This window comes from Rhinatrema bivittatum, chromosome 15 (genome assembly GCF_901001135.1).
Source record: "Rhinatrema bivittatum chromosome 15, aRhiBiv1.1, whole genome shotgun sequence".
NCBI classification, from domain to species: Eukaryota; Metazoa; Chordata; class Amphibia; order Gymnophiona; family Rhinatrematidae; genus Rhinatrema; species Rhinatrema bivittatum.
Window position 1 is genome coordinate 50,787,865 of NC_042629.1, and position 19,241 is coordinate 50,807,105.

A 19,241-nucleotide genomic window follows, 5' to 3' on the forward strand; every position below is an offset into this window, starting at 1 on the left:
GTAGAAAATTATCTTGTGGAAACTTAGTTTTTGAAGAAAACAGGACAAAGCAGTTCAGCATGATGGGAATAAACATAATGGAGACTTCAAGGCACTAGGAAGGAGAATATATCAGAAAAATGCAGAGCAGGGATAACCCTGATGAGCCTTCAGTGCAGAGGGACACACAGATTAAAAAGCAGAATGGGGATCAGCGATGGTCATGGGTGGCATGAAATGGTTTTCTGAAAAACGATGTCTTCAGTAGGAAAAAGATCAGAAGCATTTATCAAGGTAGTGTCTTTACCCAATATGATCCTGGTCTGCTCAGAGGCCATTTCTTTTGCAAATGATTCTGATGTCGTTTGATGCGTTACTGTTGGGGTGAAAAATGTACACATTCCTAAAACAGCTTACAGGTGGGAATGTCCTTTTATTGTATCAACAGCAAGCTACATAAGTAGATGAATGCTAAATGCACCTGAGAAGGTAGCTAGGGTGTTCGGCCCTGGCTTAGTTACTGATCTACGTTTGAAGTGAGGGGCACATAGTAACAGATGAAAATGCAACAGAACTCAGATGCAGTCTGTTTTCTGACCAAATGAACATGCAAAAAGGTCACCTCTAGAGGAAGCATTACTGAGTGAAGGCTAATGAACGTTTGAAAATGTGAAGGTCCCTTCCTCAGACATGAAGTGCAGAAGCAGCAGCTACCACAAGACAAACTCATTTACTGTTTTGAACTGATAGGCAGCAAAAGAAGAGGATGCTACAATTTTAAAGTGGTTTCAAACAAATATAAATAATACAAATCATGTAAGAGACACTCTCTGCTTTATATCATGGAAAATGTTTATAAATAAAATATAACGGGTCAGCCATGCTGGAGTGGTCTCTAAAACCAGAAGTCTATTGTCTGTTGAGAAAACAATTAACAAGTGCTGACATTGCTAATTTAATAGCTCTAGGTGATCTTGGTGACTAAAATTCCAAGAATATACTCCCCATCCCTTCCTGTCAAAAATAATCACAAGCACCAGTTGATGTTCATATTTCAATTTTTGAAATGATAATTCATGCACTGCCTCATGGATATCTATCCTAGTCATTATATTGTACAAGTAAATGCATAGAGGCATGTAAATAAAATAAAGAAAGAAATGCTCAACGCTTTGAAATTGACTGAAAGTAAAACTTAATTTAAGGTTATAAATTAAGTTGTCTCCTTTACCATTTCCAACATGTTGCATCAGTATCTAAACTTTTCAAAGCAGATATTGCTTACTTAGAAGTGAATTTTCAAAGGAGCTCCAGGCATAAAAGCAGCATATCTCATAGCAGTTTTCAAAAGTATATTTATGCATGAAAAACCTTTTGAAACGTTAGCTATATGGTGTGAATTTTCAAAGGAGTTTCATGTAAAAGTAGCAATTTTCAAAAGCCCTTTTATCTGTGAAAATCCTTTTGAAAATTACCTCCATAGTATATATTAAAATATGTACAGAAAGGTGCTAGGGGTCTTGGTTCAGTGACATTCAATGGTATGCAAAAAATAGGCAGAGGAATAGATTTATAAGACTACTCCTTGAGCCAGCCAGAATAACTTTATGCAACATGAAAAAAAAAAATGTAACTAGCAGAGTAACTGCAGACCATTTCTCTGACTCAAGAATTTGACATAATGAGCACTTTCTGAATTCCTAAAAACTGATGGGATAGCTACTGAACTTTATCACTAATTCCAGTTAATATTAAATCTTTGATCGTTGCTGTGTCTTGATTATTGTAAATTATCCAAATGGAAAGACTGTTCCAACGCAAAGGATAAGTGGTTGGTAAGAGAAAGCTGAAAAATCATAGAGAGCCACAGAAAAAAAAAAGGCATTTACCGGGATTTGTTTCTGGGCTAGCAGGTTGCATAGGATGAGGATAAATGAACCGTGTTTCAATAGGAGCTGAAAAACAAAACATTTCATCATCATTGCAATTTGAAGTACCACGGACTCAAGCAGAATCTCAGTCTGCATTCTGTTTGAAGTTTTCAAAAAAAACCTTCAGGCAACCATCTCTGGGGTGGATGGCTTAGCAGCCCGATTCTGGCCTTCAGACTGTATAAAAGTTTCCAAAGTGGCGAGGAGAATGATAAAGGAACATTGCCACTGCTGTATTACCCAACAATAATCAGGTAGATTGAGGCAGAAGAGGCTGTGACTCAGAGCTCAGGCCACATCTCTTCTCAGGCCGCTGATTTCGTTACACAGAGAAGCATTTAACATTCAGTGGAACGATATATCACATTCCTCGAGGCTGGAGAGGTACAACAATAAAGGAAGCTGAAAATTGGACATTAAACTGTTCACTCAAAGGGGAAAGAAATAATGAGATGCAGGAAGGTGTTTATGTAAAATCATTGGATAAGCTAGGGGATTACATTATTTTCCCAACTCCAGGAGCTTTTAATTTCTTTTTATTTCTTTATTTTAACAGGGACCAGAACTGACTTGGCACAAAGGAGTACATCGATGAGCGGGTCATTATTGCTCGATGGCACAACTAGTGGCCAGATAAGACTCATGATTGCAGAGATGCCAAGGAGCCTTGGGTGGCTTGAATCCAACAGCGGACCGTCGCCGTGGTGGCTGGACTAAGTGAATTTGAAGAGGATATAAAACAGGGTAAATTCTCTTGGGTAATTGTTAACGAAAGCTCTTGGCACAAGATCCCTACCCTCTGTTCTGAGCCAGAAGCCCAAAGGATCAGAAGGAAAAAAAAAATCTGCAAAACATCTTTACCCATCGTCAACTTTTTCTCTTTGGGAATAGTGGAAGTTTCGGCTGCTGCCGGCTCTTGGGGCATTTGATATGTTGCTGCTGGAATAAAATTTACGGTGTCCACTGATAGCTTCAGGGTCGAGATAACTATGTAAATGAAGAGAAACTTGCATAAGTAACATCGCAGGATGTAGATCAATAGTTCCCTAACCACCACCCTTGGAATGGAGAGGTAGCCCCTTTAAACCAAATATAAACCAATGCATGTCACAAAAAAAAAGTGCTGTACATCAAGCAGCCGAGTGAAGGTTCCCAATTAATGAGAACATGCACTGGCCTACAAAAGATAAGCTTCATTTCTTTGACAAAAAAAAAAAAAAAAAAATCGCACTCCCTTCCCTGGAGAGTCCCATTCTTCTGCAGGCCTCACCAGACCCTTAAGAGATGCCTACAAGAGATCCTTACATGTTCCTCCAATCAAAATTGTACAACACTCAAATATCAGAGACAGGACATTCTCTATCACAGGTCCCTCCATCTGGAACGCCATGCCTCCGGACCTCAGGCAGGAAACCTGTCTTCTAACTTTCAAAAAGAAACTAAAGACATGGCTGTTCTGCCGTGCCTTCCCCGCCTCTAGCCCAACAGCCTGACCTAAAACTGTTCCATCACTTATGTAAATAAACAAACGCTAATTACGCTCACAAGTCATCATGAGGTCGGCTCATTGCCTCCCTCCCATACTCCATTGTATATAGTACTATATCTTGTTCTCCCTCTCTTTTTTTCCCACTCCCAGTTAAGGCTTCCTTGTTATAATGTAACTTTATGCTCCTTTTAATATATCTCTTGTTGATTGGTTGGTTATAGTTACTGCTTAGTTCAATGTAAACCAAGTTGATTTGATTTGTATCAAGAAAGTCGATATATAAAAGCCTTTAACAAATAAATAAATAAATAAATAAAATTCCCTACTCATATTTAAATTCTCTAATAAAAGCCTCTGGGACCTCCAAAACAGTATAAGGTGAGTAAATGTAAGATTTACTTTTACTTTTCATAGATTAAGAACTTTTTTTTTTTTTTTTAAGGTATTTGAATTACAAATGTAGATGAAAGCTGCATGAATGGAGGACAGTAGCCAGGGTTGAAGGTTTGATCAAAAGCACTACTGCTGACAAGTTTCAGGCTTAAACTAATTTAAACCTTTCTGCATGTCAGATAAAGGGTTGAAATCGTGACCCTGTGTGGATGTTTCCAACATGCCTAGAAGGCTCATGCTGTCATTTTTAAACCACATGGAAAACGCAACATCTTTTCAATTTTGTGTCATTTCCAATCTGAGACGACATAAACAACACAATGAAATTTAATTTCATTGTGTTGTTTTGGTGTATGCTAAATGCTTTTAGCCCTTGCTAAGACGAAAATTAAAAAAACTAAATTAGAAAACTAAATAAAAAAATATTTCCATGCACATCTCAAGTGCCTAGCAAGACCAAACTTAAGATCACATGCACACAGTGTATACCGGCTGTGAAACAACTAAGCAACATGCAAGGGCTGTAGTTGTGGAAGAGAGGGAGACTCTTATGCCCGTTTTATTTTCAGCCAAATATTCAAAATTCTTTCATGCTGCTAAGCTAGAAACAGAGACTGTAACTTCAAAAGGAGTGCGCGGGCACCGATATACGAGCATATGTGTAGGCAAGGTTTAAAAATACACCCATCACGCGTACGTGCGCTCCTAATTTTAAGTGATTACACAAGCAAGCTGTTTGCATATCCTTCCTTAGGACTTTTCCAGCTTTAATGGGCGCAGATAAACAGATTTTACAACATGCTCATTTGAAGCATGTTTTAAAATCCACCCTCATGTGAAGGACGTTCCCAGTTGTACCTATCTCTAGGTCAACCAACCTGCACTCCCCCCCAGTTTACCCAGACCTCTCAATCTGGTATATTAGGCCTAAAATGAGATTTATGCAGACTTACACTTCATCAAAAGCAGAAGTAAATACACACGACTAACAGCCCACTGTGCGTGGTGGCTGCCAGATTTAAAATATGGATTTACACATGTAAATGATGGCCCGGCCTGGAACGCTCCTGACATGCCCTGTCTCGGCCCCCTTTTTCACGCGTTGGGATGCACGCATATACGTATATAATTGGGCAGTTTTAAAATACGGGCTGCTTGTGCTCGGACCAAATACTCGCGTATATGGGCCTTTTAGCACGAGCAGCTCTTAAAATTCACCCCAAAAATATTCTGTTAGACCTTATCTTCTGGATTTTCTTCCAAGTGTTTTCTCATTGGTCTCTGCGATTGCCTTCTTTCCCTGTTCCCTTCTTTTCTGTAGCCTTCCCTGTGCCCTGGATTACTCTCTATTGTGCAAAATCTTTAGAATTTTTTAGCAAAAATGCTCATGACACAAAACAGATTTTTCGCACATAAATACAAAAAAATTGATAATTCCAAAGCATTCTGTATCCAACAGTAGAAACATTGCCTTCAGCATCAAAGATCTCAAATAATGTGAGATTATTTCCTAAACAAGGAAACCAAAGATTCCTTTTTGACATTTTTGATATGATGGCTTTTGTATGACTCCTGCTAAGCTTAGATGGGGGAAGGAACTGGTTACACATTGTAGGCTTTCTTTCCAAAACAGTAAAGACAGAATTTCCCAGAAAACGTTATCATTTTCAACATGCTAAGTAACTGGATAACGCAATTACCGGGTTCCATTTCCTGCGTCTCTGGACTTGCAGATTGATCATATTTGGAAGGCATGAATGGTGTTTCGTTAGAGACTGGAAAAGAGAACCTTGGTTAGGCACAGTTCCTCAGGAATCAGCTTACAAGGCGCTCTGCGGAGAAAAGTCACGGCAACGCCAAGCTAAGCATGATCTTTTTCAGGTGTCTTCTTTCGAAATACCAGCCCTGAACCTCCCCATACGTTTTGCTGTGAAGTAGCAGAATATGTAAAAATGTTTTTAAACATTACATTGAGCAAATTGTACCTGCATGTCATTGAGATCAACCGCATGTAAAGGTTTATTTTAAGCAAAGTGAGTTATCTTTGGAGGACACCTTTTTAAAAATGTTCTTTTCATCCGCCAACAGTACATGATTTAAGCTTGAGGCAAAGCTGGGCCAGGCAACCCCTGTGCTGGTTTTGAAAGCAAGTTCTTGGTGCAGGATGCCTATTCCAGAAGAAACAGGTTAGAAAAAGGAAAAAAATTGATGCTCTAAACGTGAGCAGAATCTCTGAAAAGGAAGCAGCAAACATGGATGGACGCTGAGAAAAAGAGAGAGGGAGAAAACGTCATGTTGATGATGATGATGATGATGTTGTTCCATGCAGGTTTTAATGGTTTGAAGGTCACTAGAGCAGGACGCCCTGTGAAGAGTTGCACAAACAGAAGGCAGAATACCTGTGCCAAAAGCAGAAGAAGAAAAGGGCAAGGACAAGCTACAGTGAAATGAAAGTCTTCTGAAGAACACAAAGTCCAGTTTTCAGATCGACTGAGATCAACAATGCATGACTGTTCAACTAGGCAAGAATTACCCATAGTGGCCCCGACCCATTCAAGTGTATTCAGGGTTCCTGATGGGACAGATTCCAGTGAAGTCTGGATTGTAGCTGCTGCAAAAAAAGTCAATAATCTAAATTCATACAGGTACAAAAGACAGCACTGTTTCATGAATAAAAGGGATTTCTCCCATGTGAACTATAATTGAGCTAAGGCAATTCTTTACATTCATCTGGACTATTTCAGTCCTGTTATGATGTTGTGGGGTTACAGAATAGGCAAAAAGCATGCAATAGTTAAAAAAAAAAAAAAATCCATGTAGCGCTGTAATCTGCTATTAATTTGTCTAGAAGTAAAACCAATTTGTTGGTCAACAAAATTCTGAAATACTTCTTAAGTCTCAAAGTTGTTGCATAGTCATTTGATTTTATGAGTTTGCAGACAGATGGCAAAGCCAAGTTTAACTATGCAAACCTTCTTGAATTACAAAATCTCCATAATGTAGATCAGATTTTCCAGCACAAGTGAACATTAACAGCTACCAATAAAATCATTTCTTGCATCAAATCAGGGTAATTACTTGCTGCTAAATGATTGTTCTTTGAAGGAATTATCATTGATTCACAGAGATATGAATCACTGTGGTGATTCATATCACTGTTGGTCAGATGCTGCTGATCGTGGATTCAGGGAGGGGTCCTGGTCCTGCAGTAAATGGTCCATCAGTGTGAATCCATGGAAGACTATTCAACACTGGAAAAGAGCTGAATTCCACTGAACACAGATCCTTGTTTGGGAGCGTCCATTTTTTTGCCAACAGCAGCAGCGATAGAAACATAGTTTCTATGTCCCATGATGGAATGGGACGTGCTAGTGTCATTGTCCTGCTGCTACCACACAAAAACAAATGCCCCCAGCAGCTGGGACCTAATACCTGGCTCTTGAACTAGTTTAATGTCCAACTAGGCTGAGACAAGGTGCCTTGAATTTTGAATATGAAGGTTACATTTAAAAACTGACATCCTGCTGGATTAGTGGGCAGCAAAGTTCAAAGCCACTAAGCCAGAAAGGCTTCAAAAGAGAAAGGTTTTGGAATGGTAGCACAACATTACCTGGTATGGTTTCTGATATGTCTGGTTCTTCAGATGTTTTTGGTCTTGTAGGAAGAGGATATGTATCATTTATGGCTAAAGAAAGGAACAAAGTAGTCATATAATATTTTCCTGTATGAAACTCAGAGGGTGTGTCTACGGACCACACTTTCTGCTTGCAAGGGTCCAATGCAAAGCTAAGCAGTTAGAGGGGAGGTGTTTAATGATCTTAAAAAAGTAGAGTTGCAGGGTAAGAAAAGCACCCAGGCTCTTTGAGGTTCATGCTTCTGTAGGGAATTCTAATGCTGTACGAGAGAGAGAGAGAGAGAGTGGGCGAAAAGTAGAGTAAATGACATTTTCACAGACCATGGTCAACTTGTACAGTCCATCTCCTTCAAGGTGATGACAATTCAGTTCATGCATACATTGATAGCTACAGCTTGATAAGGAAAAAGATAATGCTACTGACAAACAAAACAATGAAATTGGGATGCCAGGCGACTGCATAGCCGACAACTTCAGTAGCATCTACCACCTTCACAGCTGCTCCGACAAAGATCAGCAGCTTAACCACCAGTGAAAACACCGAAGAGCCAGCAAGAATGAGGCTCTAGAAACTATAAGGCTGAACTTAGCTGCAGAAGTCCAAATTTTATAAAGGTAACAAGAGCTGGAAAAAAAAAAAAGATACAGTTATGTTATTACCCAGTGTTGTTCCTAACACTTGAGGTATGCTGGTTGTGAGAGAGATGGAAGTTTCCAGGTCAGGGCTATTTGCAACTGCAGAAAAAATGAATAATTCTAAGATACCAAGGTAAATTTCTGATGAGACAGATTAAAACATGCACGAGCCTCTTGCTGTGTTTTGAGATACAGCAAGCCTCACGAACCTATAAGCGGATGTTCATTTATGACGTAACATAAAACAATCTCACTTCTTATCCATTATATTTTATCGATGCACCAAAGCATCCTGTATTACATAAAACCCTTCATCTTTGAACCACAGTCTGAAAATCACAAACCTGAAAAATCAAAACCTGACGAGGATCACCAGTTGGGGCATTCTCCAACCCAAAATGTTTCAGCTTGCCATTTCCTGGCTGGATGAGAATGCACTCTATTAGCTATGGGATCAATAGTCAAAAGGTTTGTCTGGCTAACTTTGGGAGCTAGCTGGATAAACATTCCATTTTGAAATTAGCACAACCCCCCTTCCCTCCACCCGGGTTGCCGGCACAAAATTTAATTGACAAGAAAGAGATGGCACTGGAACATTCCCAGGCCATAGGTTAATTTTGGCCCATCAGCACCGACATTCAGCTATAGCTGGCTAAATTTATCCGGGTAGTGCTGGTCAACCAATTAACAGGCCTAAATTTAACTGGCCAATTTTGTTTGGTTAACTTTAGAATGGAATTCAACCCAGACGTTTTTGCTTTTTTAGGGCAAATACCCGGTTAACTTTATTCACTGAAGACCGACTGAGTATCTGGCTCTTCACTATGAATGTTGGGTGTAGGATAGTCAGGATGTTCATCTTGGCACTGTAGATTGGTGGTGCCCAAATCTAGTCCTTGAGAACCCTGAACAGGTCTTTTTTTTCGGGGTGACCAAAATGTTCATATTAACTTTGATCTTAAGATAAAAAATAGGCAAGCATCACCCATAACATTATATTCCTATTTGCAGACCGCCATTCTCAAAAAATGACCCAAAGTGGCCCACAACATACTCATTCAATAGAACAAAATTACAATCTTCTTATAAATCCCTCACAGAAGAAACAGATATCATAAACCCCCTCTCAGTGGGGGAAAAGACTAGCTGAACACAACAAGGTAGATATTCAAACATTATCCGGATAGGAAAGTTAGCTTGATCAACCTATCTGGCCAACTTAACTGGGACATTCAGAGGTGCAGAGTAAGTGCAACTCTGTTAATTTTGAATATGACTGATGATTGTGGATACTGACAAATGTTTTCAACAATTGCTTATATGTTTGAATATGGGCAATGTTTTGTTGACCCTGTTCAATGTTCTCAATAATTTTCTATATGAAATTCATGTTATGTTTTGTTATGTTTCTCAATTATTTTATGTATATGTTTATTGTAAATCGCCTTGACCATTTGTGAAAGGCAATTAATACATTTTAATAAAAATGAAAATATGAAAAAAAAAAATGCAAGTCTAACTTATCTGGCTAACCTAGCTGGATAAGGCTGAATATCACCACTTATTCGGCTTAAGTTAGCCAGATAAGTAGCTCCTCCCCAGAAGGCCCCATCCAAACCACCACGTAGCCAGATATCTACTTAGCTGAATAAATAGTTATCTGGCCAAGCAGTGGCTGCTGAATGCCGCTGGATATTCAGGCGCTGCCACTTAGCAGGATTAAGTCCGAACTTATTTGGCTTAAGTGGTGCTGAATATTGACCTCTTCACATCAGATACTCTTGCTTGCCAGCAAATCATAACGGAACATATAAAATAATCTCGCATAAAAACAAAAAATAACCCAGCTCCATCCCCCCCCCCCCCCCCCCGCCCCCATTTTTAACAAAATTCATGCTCCAGGTCACTCCCAAAGGAGCTGCAAATGGGACATCCTGAAAGAAAGTTGTTCAAGGGAACTCTTAGAGAAGATTGGGTCATTGCCATGAAGTTGGTTTTTTTTTTGTCTGCAGTACAACGCTTTAGATGGTTTTGCTGTCTCCAGGGTACCACAATCTACTACATGAATCCACCACATATTCTCAGTGGAACTGCTTCTTTTCCCGATATCATCCTTTGTATTTCTCCTTCTCTGCGCCCACAGACTGTAAAGCCCCCTTGTACCCATGTGACTTTCGTTAATCATTCACCACTTCCTAGTGTCAACTATGCTTTCCTTATACAATCCTACGATCTCTGTCTGTATTATGTAAACTAATCCATCAGCAATGCAAATGATGCTATGCTACAGTTATATCTGAAAGCTAAAATATAGAACGTGTAAAACTGTAATTACCAGATTCTGTTTGTGCTATTTCTGGCATTTCAGAGTTTCCGGATGTGGAAGGCGCGTACTGTAAATTATGTGGCACTGAAAGACAAAAACTTGAGATCTAGTCAAGCTAAAGCCTCTAAGGAGCAGCAGAATGGTGGGGCCTAGGATCGGCCACAAAGCAGAAGAGATGACACTGGTCAGAATATTTTCCACAGCCCTTTGGCTCTGGTGGTCCTTCTGACTGGAGAGAGGCATTAAATCCCACTCTCAACCAGAGGGAACACAAAGCATTGCATTACATCCTTCTGAAAGGTTTGTTTTCAACAGAAGTATAAACCAACAATTGATTTTATGTATTGAATGGGGGACATGAATGCTGGGGAAAGGCAGTCTCGGTAGTGGCCCTGCTGCCAACCAAAAGGGTCAGGAACCACATAATCTTTGGCAGTCCTGAAACAAGCCACAGCCCGATCTAAGAAACAGGCAGAGAAAAAACGCCGCCTTGCACCTCAGCGTCAACTGGGGGAGTGGGTCTGGCTGAGCAGCCAGAGCTCGAGGTTTCGTATGCAGTCCCTTAAAGTTCACCCCGCGATTTGTGGGTACTTTTTCTGAGTTCTGTCAAGTGGGGTGCGTTAAAACTGTAAGTTAAAACTGCCACCCACGCTCCGTATCCACGATGTCTTTTTTAAAATCTGCGGTCCTGTCCTGGCCTTCGAGACCTCCATCTCGGCCTTCTGACGTTGTCCTTGAAGAAGATACAATATGAGATAGCAGAGATCCTGGACTTTAGGAGAGCGAACAATAAATTCCCATTACCTTTATAGTAAGGAAAACTTATGGAGCTGAGAACTCATGGGAGCCCGCCTCCAACCTCCACAGCTGGTACAAGAATTTCACAAAAGGGTCCCCGGGAAACCCAAACCCAGAAGATTGGGGAGAAGGCTTTGGCGGGGGGATACTGTTAAGTTCGGTGGCTTGCAGGATGGCCCCGTGAGCCGCCTCACTCACCCCTGATGCTGCCAGATCCATCTCACGACTGGCACACAGTCCCCCCCCCCCCTTCCGTAAACGCGGCTCAGTGCTGCTTGAGACACTGCCAGCAGCCGCTCCTCTTAGGCATATGTGCACCCAACAGCCTGACTCTTAAAAGGCCCGTGGCGGGAACTCAGCCATGGCGCCCTTGGATAACATCAGTTCCTCTACTCTACTAAAGGCGCCTTCCGAGAAGCCTCAGTAACAGGTTTCCCGAGTGATCTGCTCCTCAGTGCATGTTGCTTCGCTCCCTGCATTGTCTGCTCATGTCCCTGTTGCCTGTGTTCATGCATGCCTTCCCGTCTCTGTGCTAGTGTTTCCCAGTTAGTCTTTCCTGGCCCTAGCCCTTGTCTCACTCCATCTCCCTTGGATTGTCTCCTCTGACCGACCTTAGCTTGACTTCTGACCTTCCTGATTGACTCCTGGACTTGACCCTCTGCCTTATACCTGACCATTCTTTGTTTGCTGCCTGCCCCTAATCTCTGGCCTGTCTACTGATTCTCGCTGTTCACTGCCTGGACTTGGACCCTCGCATTTGCTACCATCCCAGGGAGCTTCCTAAGACCTGCTGGCCATCAGAACCCAAGGGCTCAACCTGTAGGCAAGCCGGCTCGTATAAGCCAAGCTCCTGCCAGTCCCGCCTCGGGGTATGTCTGCCCGTTGTCAGTGTGGGCCTGACGGACTCGCTCGTCTGGCCGGGACAGCTCCTTCACAGCACAAGGGTTCACTTTCGAAAGAGAAACACGCTGGGAGTCTGTTCTAGGCATCTACCACCCTCACGTTTTCTGCATTCCCTTTGAGCCTGCCTCCCTCTCCCCAGCTTCATATGATGATCCCATCCTTGAACTTATTATTCTACAGAAAAACGTTACCTTTAACATTTTGGGGACATTTTGGTACTCAGTGTTTCAGTGACATTTCCCCCCTCCCGAGCGTAACGCTCTGGGGTGCAGCGGTCAAACCTTATGAACCGCAATGGGCACGACAGCTTCTTACAAAGATTTCTGGTGTCCGTTTTTGTGCTGTTTCCACAAACGTTTTAGAGCAGGTGCTCAGATCATCAACTAAAAGCGGAGGATCTGTGATTTCAAGTGACACCGCAGCAAGCGGGAAGTAAACTTTCCTATCTCTTCCTTCTTATCCAAGTTCTGCTACCCTTGTTATTTGTAACTGCTCCTTCGATCACCACAGTTCTAGTTGATGTATTTAATGCACTCCCGTTTCATGTAAACCAGCAAGATATGTGCTCATGATTGCCGGTATATAAAAACCTTAAATAAATAAATAAATAAATAAATAAATAAACAAACTGCCTAGTGCAGATGGAAATGTCAACTTTTCATCAGTGGGAGTTGATCAAGCTTTAGCTGCACTGAGCAGAGCTTGCACGGAGTGGATGCTCCAGGGGCAGAGTATCAGAATGTAATATGCTATCTTCAAAAGCTTTACCTATAAGCCTTGGGCCTGTTTCTTACATTTACAAGAAAAATGTGAATATTCTTGAAGGGCTGCCTGTTATGTATGCTTGACACAGAGTGGTTAACATAAGGCAGCATTTCTTCTGTTCAAAAACTATAGAAGGGTTATATTGATCCTATGCCACCATTTGATAGGATTTAAAAGTATGTGCAATGCTGGCACAGGAATAGGTGTTGGTGAACCCTTGGTGCTGAGAGGTGATTGGTGCAGCCTAGAGGGCAAACCTGTTTTGCTCACCCCGCCAGCTGGTGGACATGCCCCGTAGGAGGAGAGACTGGAGCTTTGTCCTTCGGTTCTGGCTGCCGGCAGGACTTAGGTGGATCTCTAGGGTGGTGGTGAAAGCAAGAGCCCAAAGCTGGGTGGAGGTCAGGGAAGGCCAGAGGTCAGGGCAAAGAAGAAGACAAGGATGGTCAGAGCCCAGAGCTGAGGTCAGAATCCAGGAAGTCAAGCCGAGGGAGGGCGAGACGAGATAGAACAATACAAGACCTGGGGAAAGGCACAGACAGGAACAGGGCTGGGCAAGACAAGGCAAGGTCTCAGGCAGGAACATGAGAACACAGAAAGGACAGAAACACAGGACTAAGGCAACACGTACTGACTAGCAAGGCACATCAGGAGACCTGCTGCTGATGCGAGGAACTACTGCGGGGCCCGGGCTTAAGTAGGGGTAGGCGAGTGACATCATCAGAAGGCGCCGTCCAGGTTCTTCCCTCCACTGTGTGCGTGTTACGTGCGGCATGCTCGCCTACATGGAGGCCGGGCACGGCAGCTGGATTTGGCGGACTTCCTGCTGCGTGAGAGCGGGCGAGTGCCGCAAATCCTAACAGTATGCTAAAAAAAAAGCACCTAGTGAAAGATGCTGATGGTTCTGCATCTGGTGTTTTCAACCTTTCTCCTTTACCCCACCCCCAATCTAGTTCTGTGCCACTGGAAAGTTGGCATAGGGGAAGAAAAACACAAAGTAAGAGAGAATTTGGCAGATATTTCCTCTATTTGTTTTGATATGTTCTCTCTTGAAATGTAACCTTTCAAAAATGTTGGGGTTTTTTTTTTTTTTTAAAAGGACAAGCTCAGTATTTGAATCACCTGCATCAAAGGGACACAGTGTTGGTGTAACATTTTTTTTTTTTTATAAAGCTTACAAAAGACCTTACAACAGAGTCGCGTCAGAAAGCTAAAAATAACTTGGTTATTACCAGGTTCTGTCGATGGCCCTTCTGAACTCGCCAATGGTCGGGGTCTGGAAGGCAAACTCTGAATGTCATCTGGATGTGGAAAAGAAAAAGAGAGAATATCAGGAATCCAAACACAGAGTAGCACTTTTGCTCAGCTTCCATGAGGAAACTTTTTGGCATTTTAGCTAAGATTAAAGTTAAGGTCTCAGTCATGAGCTAAGGATGGTCCTTTCTTGACCGATAAGGCTGAGATTGAGAACCTGTACAATACGGGAAGGGCGTGGACCGAGCTAAAGTCCTGCCACCTGATCCCTCTCCAGGAATTAAACCATCTGGATCCTGGCCAAATGCCTCTCATAAAAATAAAAAAACAAACAAAAAAATGAACACATGCTACAGCATTTTCAGTTGATGACAGGTCCACGTTCAGCTGTTGAAAGAGCTCTGGTGAATGCAGAAAGACAAATGGATTATCTGGTTACAAGTTGCAGCATCGCTGAGTTGGCCAGAGTCTGTGAAAATCTCAGCACGCTAATCACAGGTCCATGGAGCCCAGCAGTCTCTCTCTAACAGCAGCCAGTCTGGATCTCTACAGATGTACCCTGCAGATCCCAAACAGTAGATCCATTTCCTATTGCTCACTCCCATTGGTTAAGTGATGGCTTTCTCCAAGGCTACCTACCTAATAATTGTTTCCTTCAGAAACGTCTCCAAACCTTTTTTTAAATCTAGTTATATCATTTGCCTCGACCACATCCTCTGGCAACAAATTCCACAGCTTGATTGTGCTTTGAGTGAACAAAAGTACTTTCTCCAGTTGGTTTTGAATCTGCTACTTGTTAGTTTCATGGAACTTCTCCCTAGCCTTTCATGGAAGAGGAATGGTGTTTGCCAGAAAATACAAGACAATTAAGGTGCATGGGGTCCATTCCAGGGGTCACCAACGGTTGCATTGTGGAGTATATTTAGATGGTGCCCCAGCCAGTAAGAGAGCAAATGGTTGATATTTGTAAGTATGATGTGAGATGCATGCGTGTCAATAGAAATACAGCAGCTATGAGACAAATTTGGGCCATGACAGCAGGAATGAGCGGATGAGCCGGAGAAGGCATCTCAATGAAGTGCAATGCAGGCTTCTGCCTGGTGAAAAGCAGGAAATGCCTACAGACAGAGAGAAAGCAAGTTTGGCTTTACTACCTTCAGGTGTCAAAGGTCTCAGGAGTGTCTGGATTGTTGCTGAAAGAGAAAACACAACTGACACCTATGCTTAGACCACTGGCAGATATTATATACTTATGACTGAACCTCTTGTTCATGGTTGTCGTCCCACCAGTTTCAATGACATTCCCTGCTAATTGACACCAATTGTTTTTGAATCTTAAAAACCAATTCCATGACCTGTAACTGTTATCCAAACCTTGAGGTACAAGCCTTTCCTCAGCATTATGAACTCAAGGAAGCTTAATTTTATCAACAATAAAACTGAAGACTGAAGAAGAGACCTGTGAAGGTGCACAACTTCAATGTTATCTTTAATTTATTTCAATTTGGCTCATCTTTTCAGTGGTAGCTCAATGAGAGTTACACTTACATACAAGTCGGTATTTCCTTGTCTCCAGAGGACTTATAATCTGACTTGGGACCTCGGGCAATGGAAGGTGAAGTTACTTGCATAAGGTCACAAGAAGCGGCAATAGGATCTGGGTTCACTGGTTCTCAGCTGCCTGCTCTAACCACTAGGCTACGACTCCACTTTTTAGTTGTTGATTCTTTATTAGCCTACAGTAACTCTAGTTTTCTCCAGGATCAATAAGGCTGCTTGAAATCTATGCCCAGTGGAAACCACAAGCTGTAATATGATAAATTACATAGATTTTTTGTCTGATTATAAAGCAACTACCTGACCTATATCTTTCACTTAGTTTAGTTTATAAAATTTGATTATATTGCCTTTCATACAATATGTCAAAGCGGTTTACACTTTTAGGGACTGTCCCTTATGTGTCTCCGTACAATGTTGCATACATCTGGCATGCGCTATACAAATAATTTGTATAAGATATTTTACATACTCTGAACTGTAAAAGGGAAACAGTGCAATAGAATGTGATTAGCAGGTGCTTATAAATACAAAACAATCCCCAAACATCACTGCATTGTGTACAGCGGCAAAATCCTCCTGAAGCTTCTTGATTATTTATTGACATGGTCTGATTTTGAATTGTCTACACTGTCATAATGTAAATCTGCAACCAGTAGACACCGATTGGGATGCGATCTAATAGAAGTAAAACGAAATTTTAAAATGCACCTTTTTGTTTTTTTTGTTTGTTTTGTTTTTGGATCATTTATTTGTTTTCATTTTGTGGGCTTTTTTCCTTTGGTTTTTTTTTTTTCTTTTTTGTTTTGGAAAATAGTCTACATTATTTGAAAATAGCAGTATTTTACATTTGTGGGATTTTTGGGGGGATTGTGCATTCGCTTTGGGATAAAATGAACAAAAATGAAAATATCCCGTTCAGTTTGGATTACCATTCATTTTAAAATGAATACTCATTCCTACCTTTTATTGCTTATTTTCAGAATGCGTTTTTAAGTTTTTAAAAACCTTGAAAACACCGCATCGCCGGTATAAGAATTTCGAATTCTGTTCTAGTTTGACATTTTTGGCAGTCTGCAGGAAATGCTTTTCCCAGACTAAGATTTTTCTTTGTGTTAAAGTTTTATATAGTTTATTCCTACTTTTGGGCTGTATTTTAGTCCTGATATTAATATAATTTAGCACACTTTTTCATACTATTGAACATCTACTTCCAGGAACATGGAATTGTTTGAGAAATGTAATAGATGGATAAGAAAAAAAGCCAAACACTGCATTGGCATGTTCATCTTTTCACCTGAGATCTATGAAGATTTATTGCATTAGTTAACTTCCTCCTAACCTGCTGAAACCCAATGTTATACAGTGTCAGCAGGAGCTACCTTACAAAGATGGCTAGTACAGCCCAACCGTCTGATAAATATACCATCCTTAACACTCTTAATAAATTAACTGTCGGAATACTTCATTTTTTTTGTGGATTACTGCAATGTCTTTTCCAGATTTAACTGGTGCTATGTATGGACTGTTGAGAATTTGGGGACTTGGGGAAAAAAAAAAAGCCAGCTGTGTTTCATTAAAATCTGAAAAATTACCATGCCAGAACTTCAGGTTTGATATTTTCAACACTGAGTGAAGGCAAGAATTCTGTGCAGAGCCAGAAAATGTCATGCGGTGAGGTAAGATGGATTTTCAAGTTCAGATATGTTATAATAGGAAAAGATGAAAATCAAATTGCAGCCCTGACTGATTCAAATGATGAATTACCAGATTTAGAATAAGGCCAAGTGACTGGTTAGCCATGGTAGTAAGGCGCATTATAAAGGATCTGCAATTAAGATGCTTGAGCTAAAAAAAAAAGACCTAACATTTTACAAACGCTGGGGTTGCCACAAGGGTAGAGGATTAACCATTGAGCCAGAAGTGAACCAAGAGCCATGAACGCCAAAGTCATACCACTGACGCTGTCTTGCAGCCGCTAAATAAAAAAAACTGCAAGAAAGTAGTACAAATGAATATTTCACCATTATCTACTGTCCCTGCTCTTTCCAATGAACCAAACGTTGCTTTGGCTTCTAAGGATGTTCTTTCTGTAGCTAATAACAAACGTGAGTAACCCTAAGTCAGAGGTAAGCAGCCTTTCAGCAGATGACCATGCAACAATATTCTATGCAATAAGAGCAAATGTCATTTCAACATGGTGGCTTCCGTCCAGTCCCCAGCAGGCAGATATCTAACAGTACTAAAAACAGCATCAGAGTGGCTACCAGAGCTGACAGTCTGAGCAGAGATTCCAAGCGCTGAATAGATGTTGAAACATAAAATATACGTTGATCTCTAGCGTTTTTCCCCATTGTGAAGTCAAAGCTCCTTGGCAGGAATTTGTGGGAAAATCTGTAGTGCCACTATGGTATCTCTGGAGGGCTGGAAGATTTGTTTTTGGTGGACATAGCACCTTTACTAGGCTTTTACAAAATAAAGGCTTTTGTTTTCTTCAGTCTTGTTGAACATACAAGACATGTTCCATCTGTAGCAAGAGTCTTCAGCTAATTGAAGCATCATGTGGCTTGAAGCTTAGGATAACCTACAGTAATAAATCTGAGGGAGTGGCAGGGCACTTGGAAGAGTTTTGCAGTGAATGGTTCCACATGAATGGTTTGCCTGTTATGTACTGTAAATAACAATAACGCAGTACTCAAAATATGCAAATGCTGTTCCAGCTGATCCACAAGTTCTGATCAGCAGTTTCCATGTCAATGTAAAATGTCATTCTTCAGTTTCCTCTGCGTGAATCATTTTTTTTAGTGACTTTTTAAAAATTATATATATATATTTGTTTTGTCTGTCTGAGTGCACATTATCTCCCAAATCAGTCAACCTACAGCAAGCAAATTTTCAAGATAGATAGAAAAGCTAGAAATCAAAATAATACTTTCCTATAAAGTTTATGGATCTAGTCTAAAGTTATAAAAAATGAAAAATAGATCCAGGCTAAAAGTGATTACAAAAATACTTTTTCCCATTAAACTTATGGATCTATCCCAAAATTGAAAGAAGCATTTTATAAAATTAAAATAAAAGTAAAATAAAACAAGAGGATCATTAACTTTTGTATGCAACGGTTTCTCATCTCACCCAACTTCAATGGACTTTCTCATAAATTGGTTCATAACATTGGGATTCCTGTATATTAAGACCAAGAATGTCCAGTTCATAAAAGCTTTTACATAGTCTGTGCCACTTTAGTTCTCAACAGAGACGGTGCTTTGGGAGCAGAGCTAACTCTAGGGGAATGCGGAGCCCAGATAAACCTTGCCCCAATGAGCCCTCCCCAAAGATACTGAAGAGCAGGGTGAGGGTGGGCACAGTAACTTTTGGCCCAGAGCAGATGTCTCTGTGCATGGGATGCCAGTCCTGCCCCATTGGCACTCCTAATGTTAGACGTTGGGAGCAAGGCTTCTGCAGAAGCTTGGGGCTCTTAAAATTCCAACAGTCCTATCCTACCCTAAAAATACGTGCACTCTCGGGTGCTTCTTAAAATCCGCGTGGTGCACGCCGCCCCGAGATACTCGCATATCT

General features: G+C 41.1%; 1 protein-coding gene across 33 annotated transcripts in view; it reads right to left on the reverse strand.

The window, feature by feature from the left end:
- ABI3BP (ABI family member 3 binding protein) overlaps window positions 1-19,241 on the reverse strand; it is a 293,742-nt gene that overhangs the window by 88,085 nt on the left and 186,416 nt on the right. For 20 of the 33 annotated variants that reach the window (XR_003852746.1, XM_029577766.1, XM_029577758.1 and 17 more), the window contains exons 12-21: window positions 15,260-15,298; window positions 14,084-14,152; window positions 10,398-10,472; window positions 8,087-8,161; window positions 7,403-7,477; window positions 6,326-6,403; window positions 5,493-5,567; window positions 2,772-2,897; window positions 1,869-1,934; window positions 287-355 (exon numbers count right to left, since the gene is read on the reverse strand). Coding sequence is in view for 32 of the 33 variants with exons in the window: in XM_029577766.1 (XP_029433626.1) it covers window positions 287-355; window positions 1,869-1,934; window positions 2,772-2,897; window positions 5,493-5,567; window positions 6,326-6,403; window positions 7,403-7,477; window positions 8,087-8,161; window positions 10,398-10,472; window positions 14,084-14,152; window positions 15,260-15,298 (747 nt within the window). In the remaining variant the exon portion in view is untranslated. The remainder of the gene's footprint in view (window positions 1-286; window positions 356-1,868; window positions 1,935-2,771; window positions 2,898-5,492; window positions 5,568-6,325; window positions 6,404-7,402; window positions 7,478-8,086; window positions 8,162-10,397; window positions 10,473-14,083; window positions 14,153-15,259; window positions 15,299-19,241) is intronic. The other 13 variants (XM_029577752.1, XM_029577755.1, XM_029577756.1 and 10 more) reach the window with 13 other exon arrangements.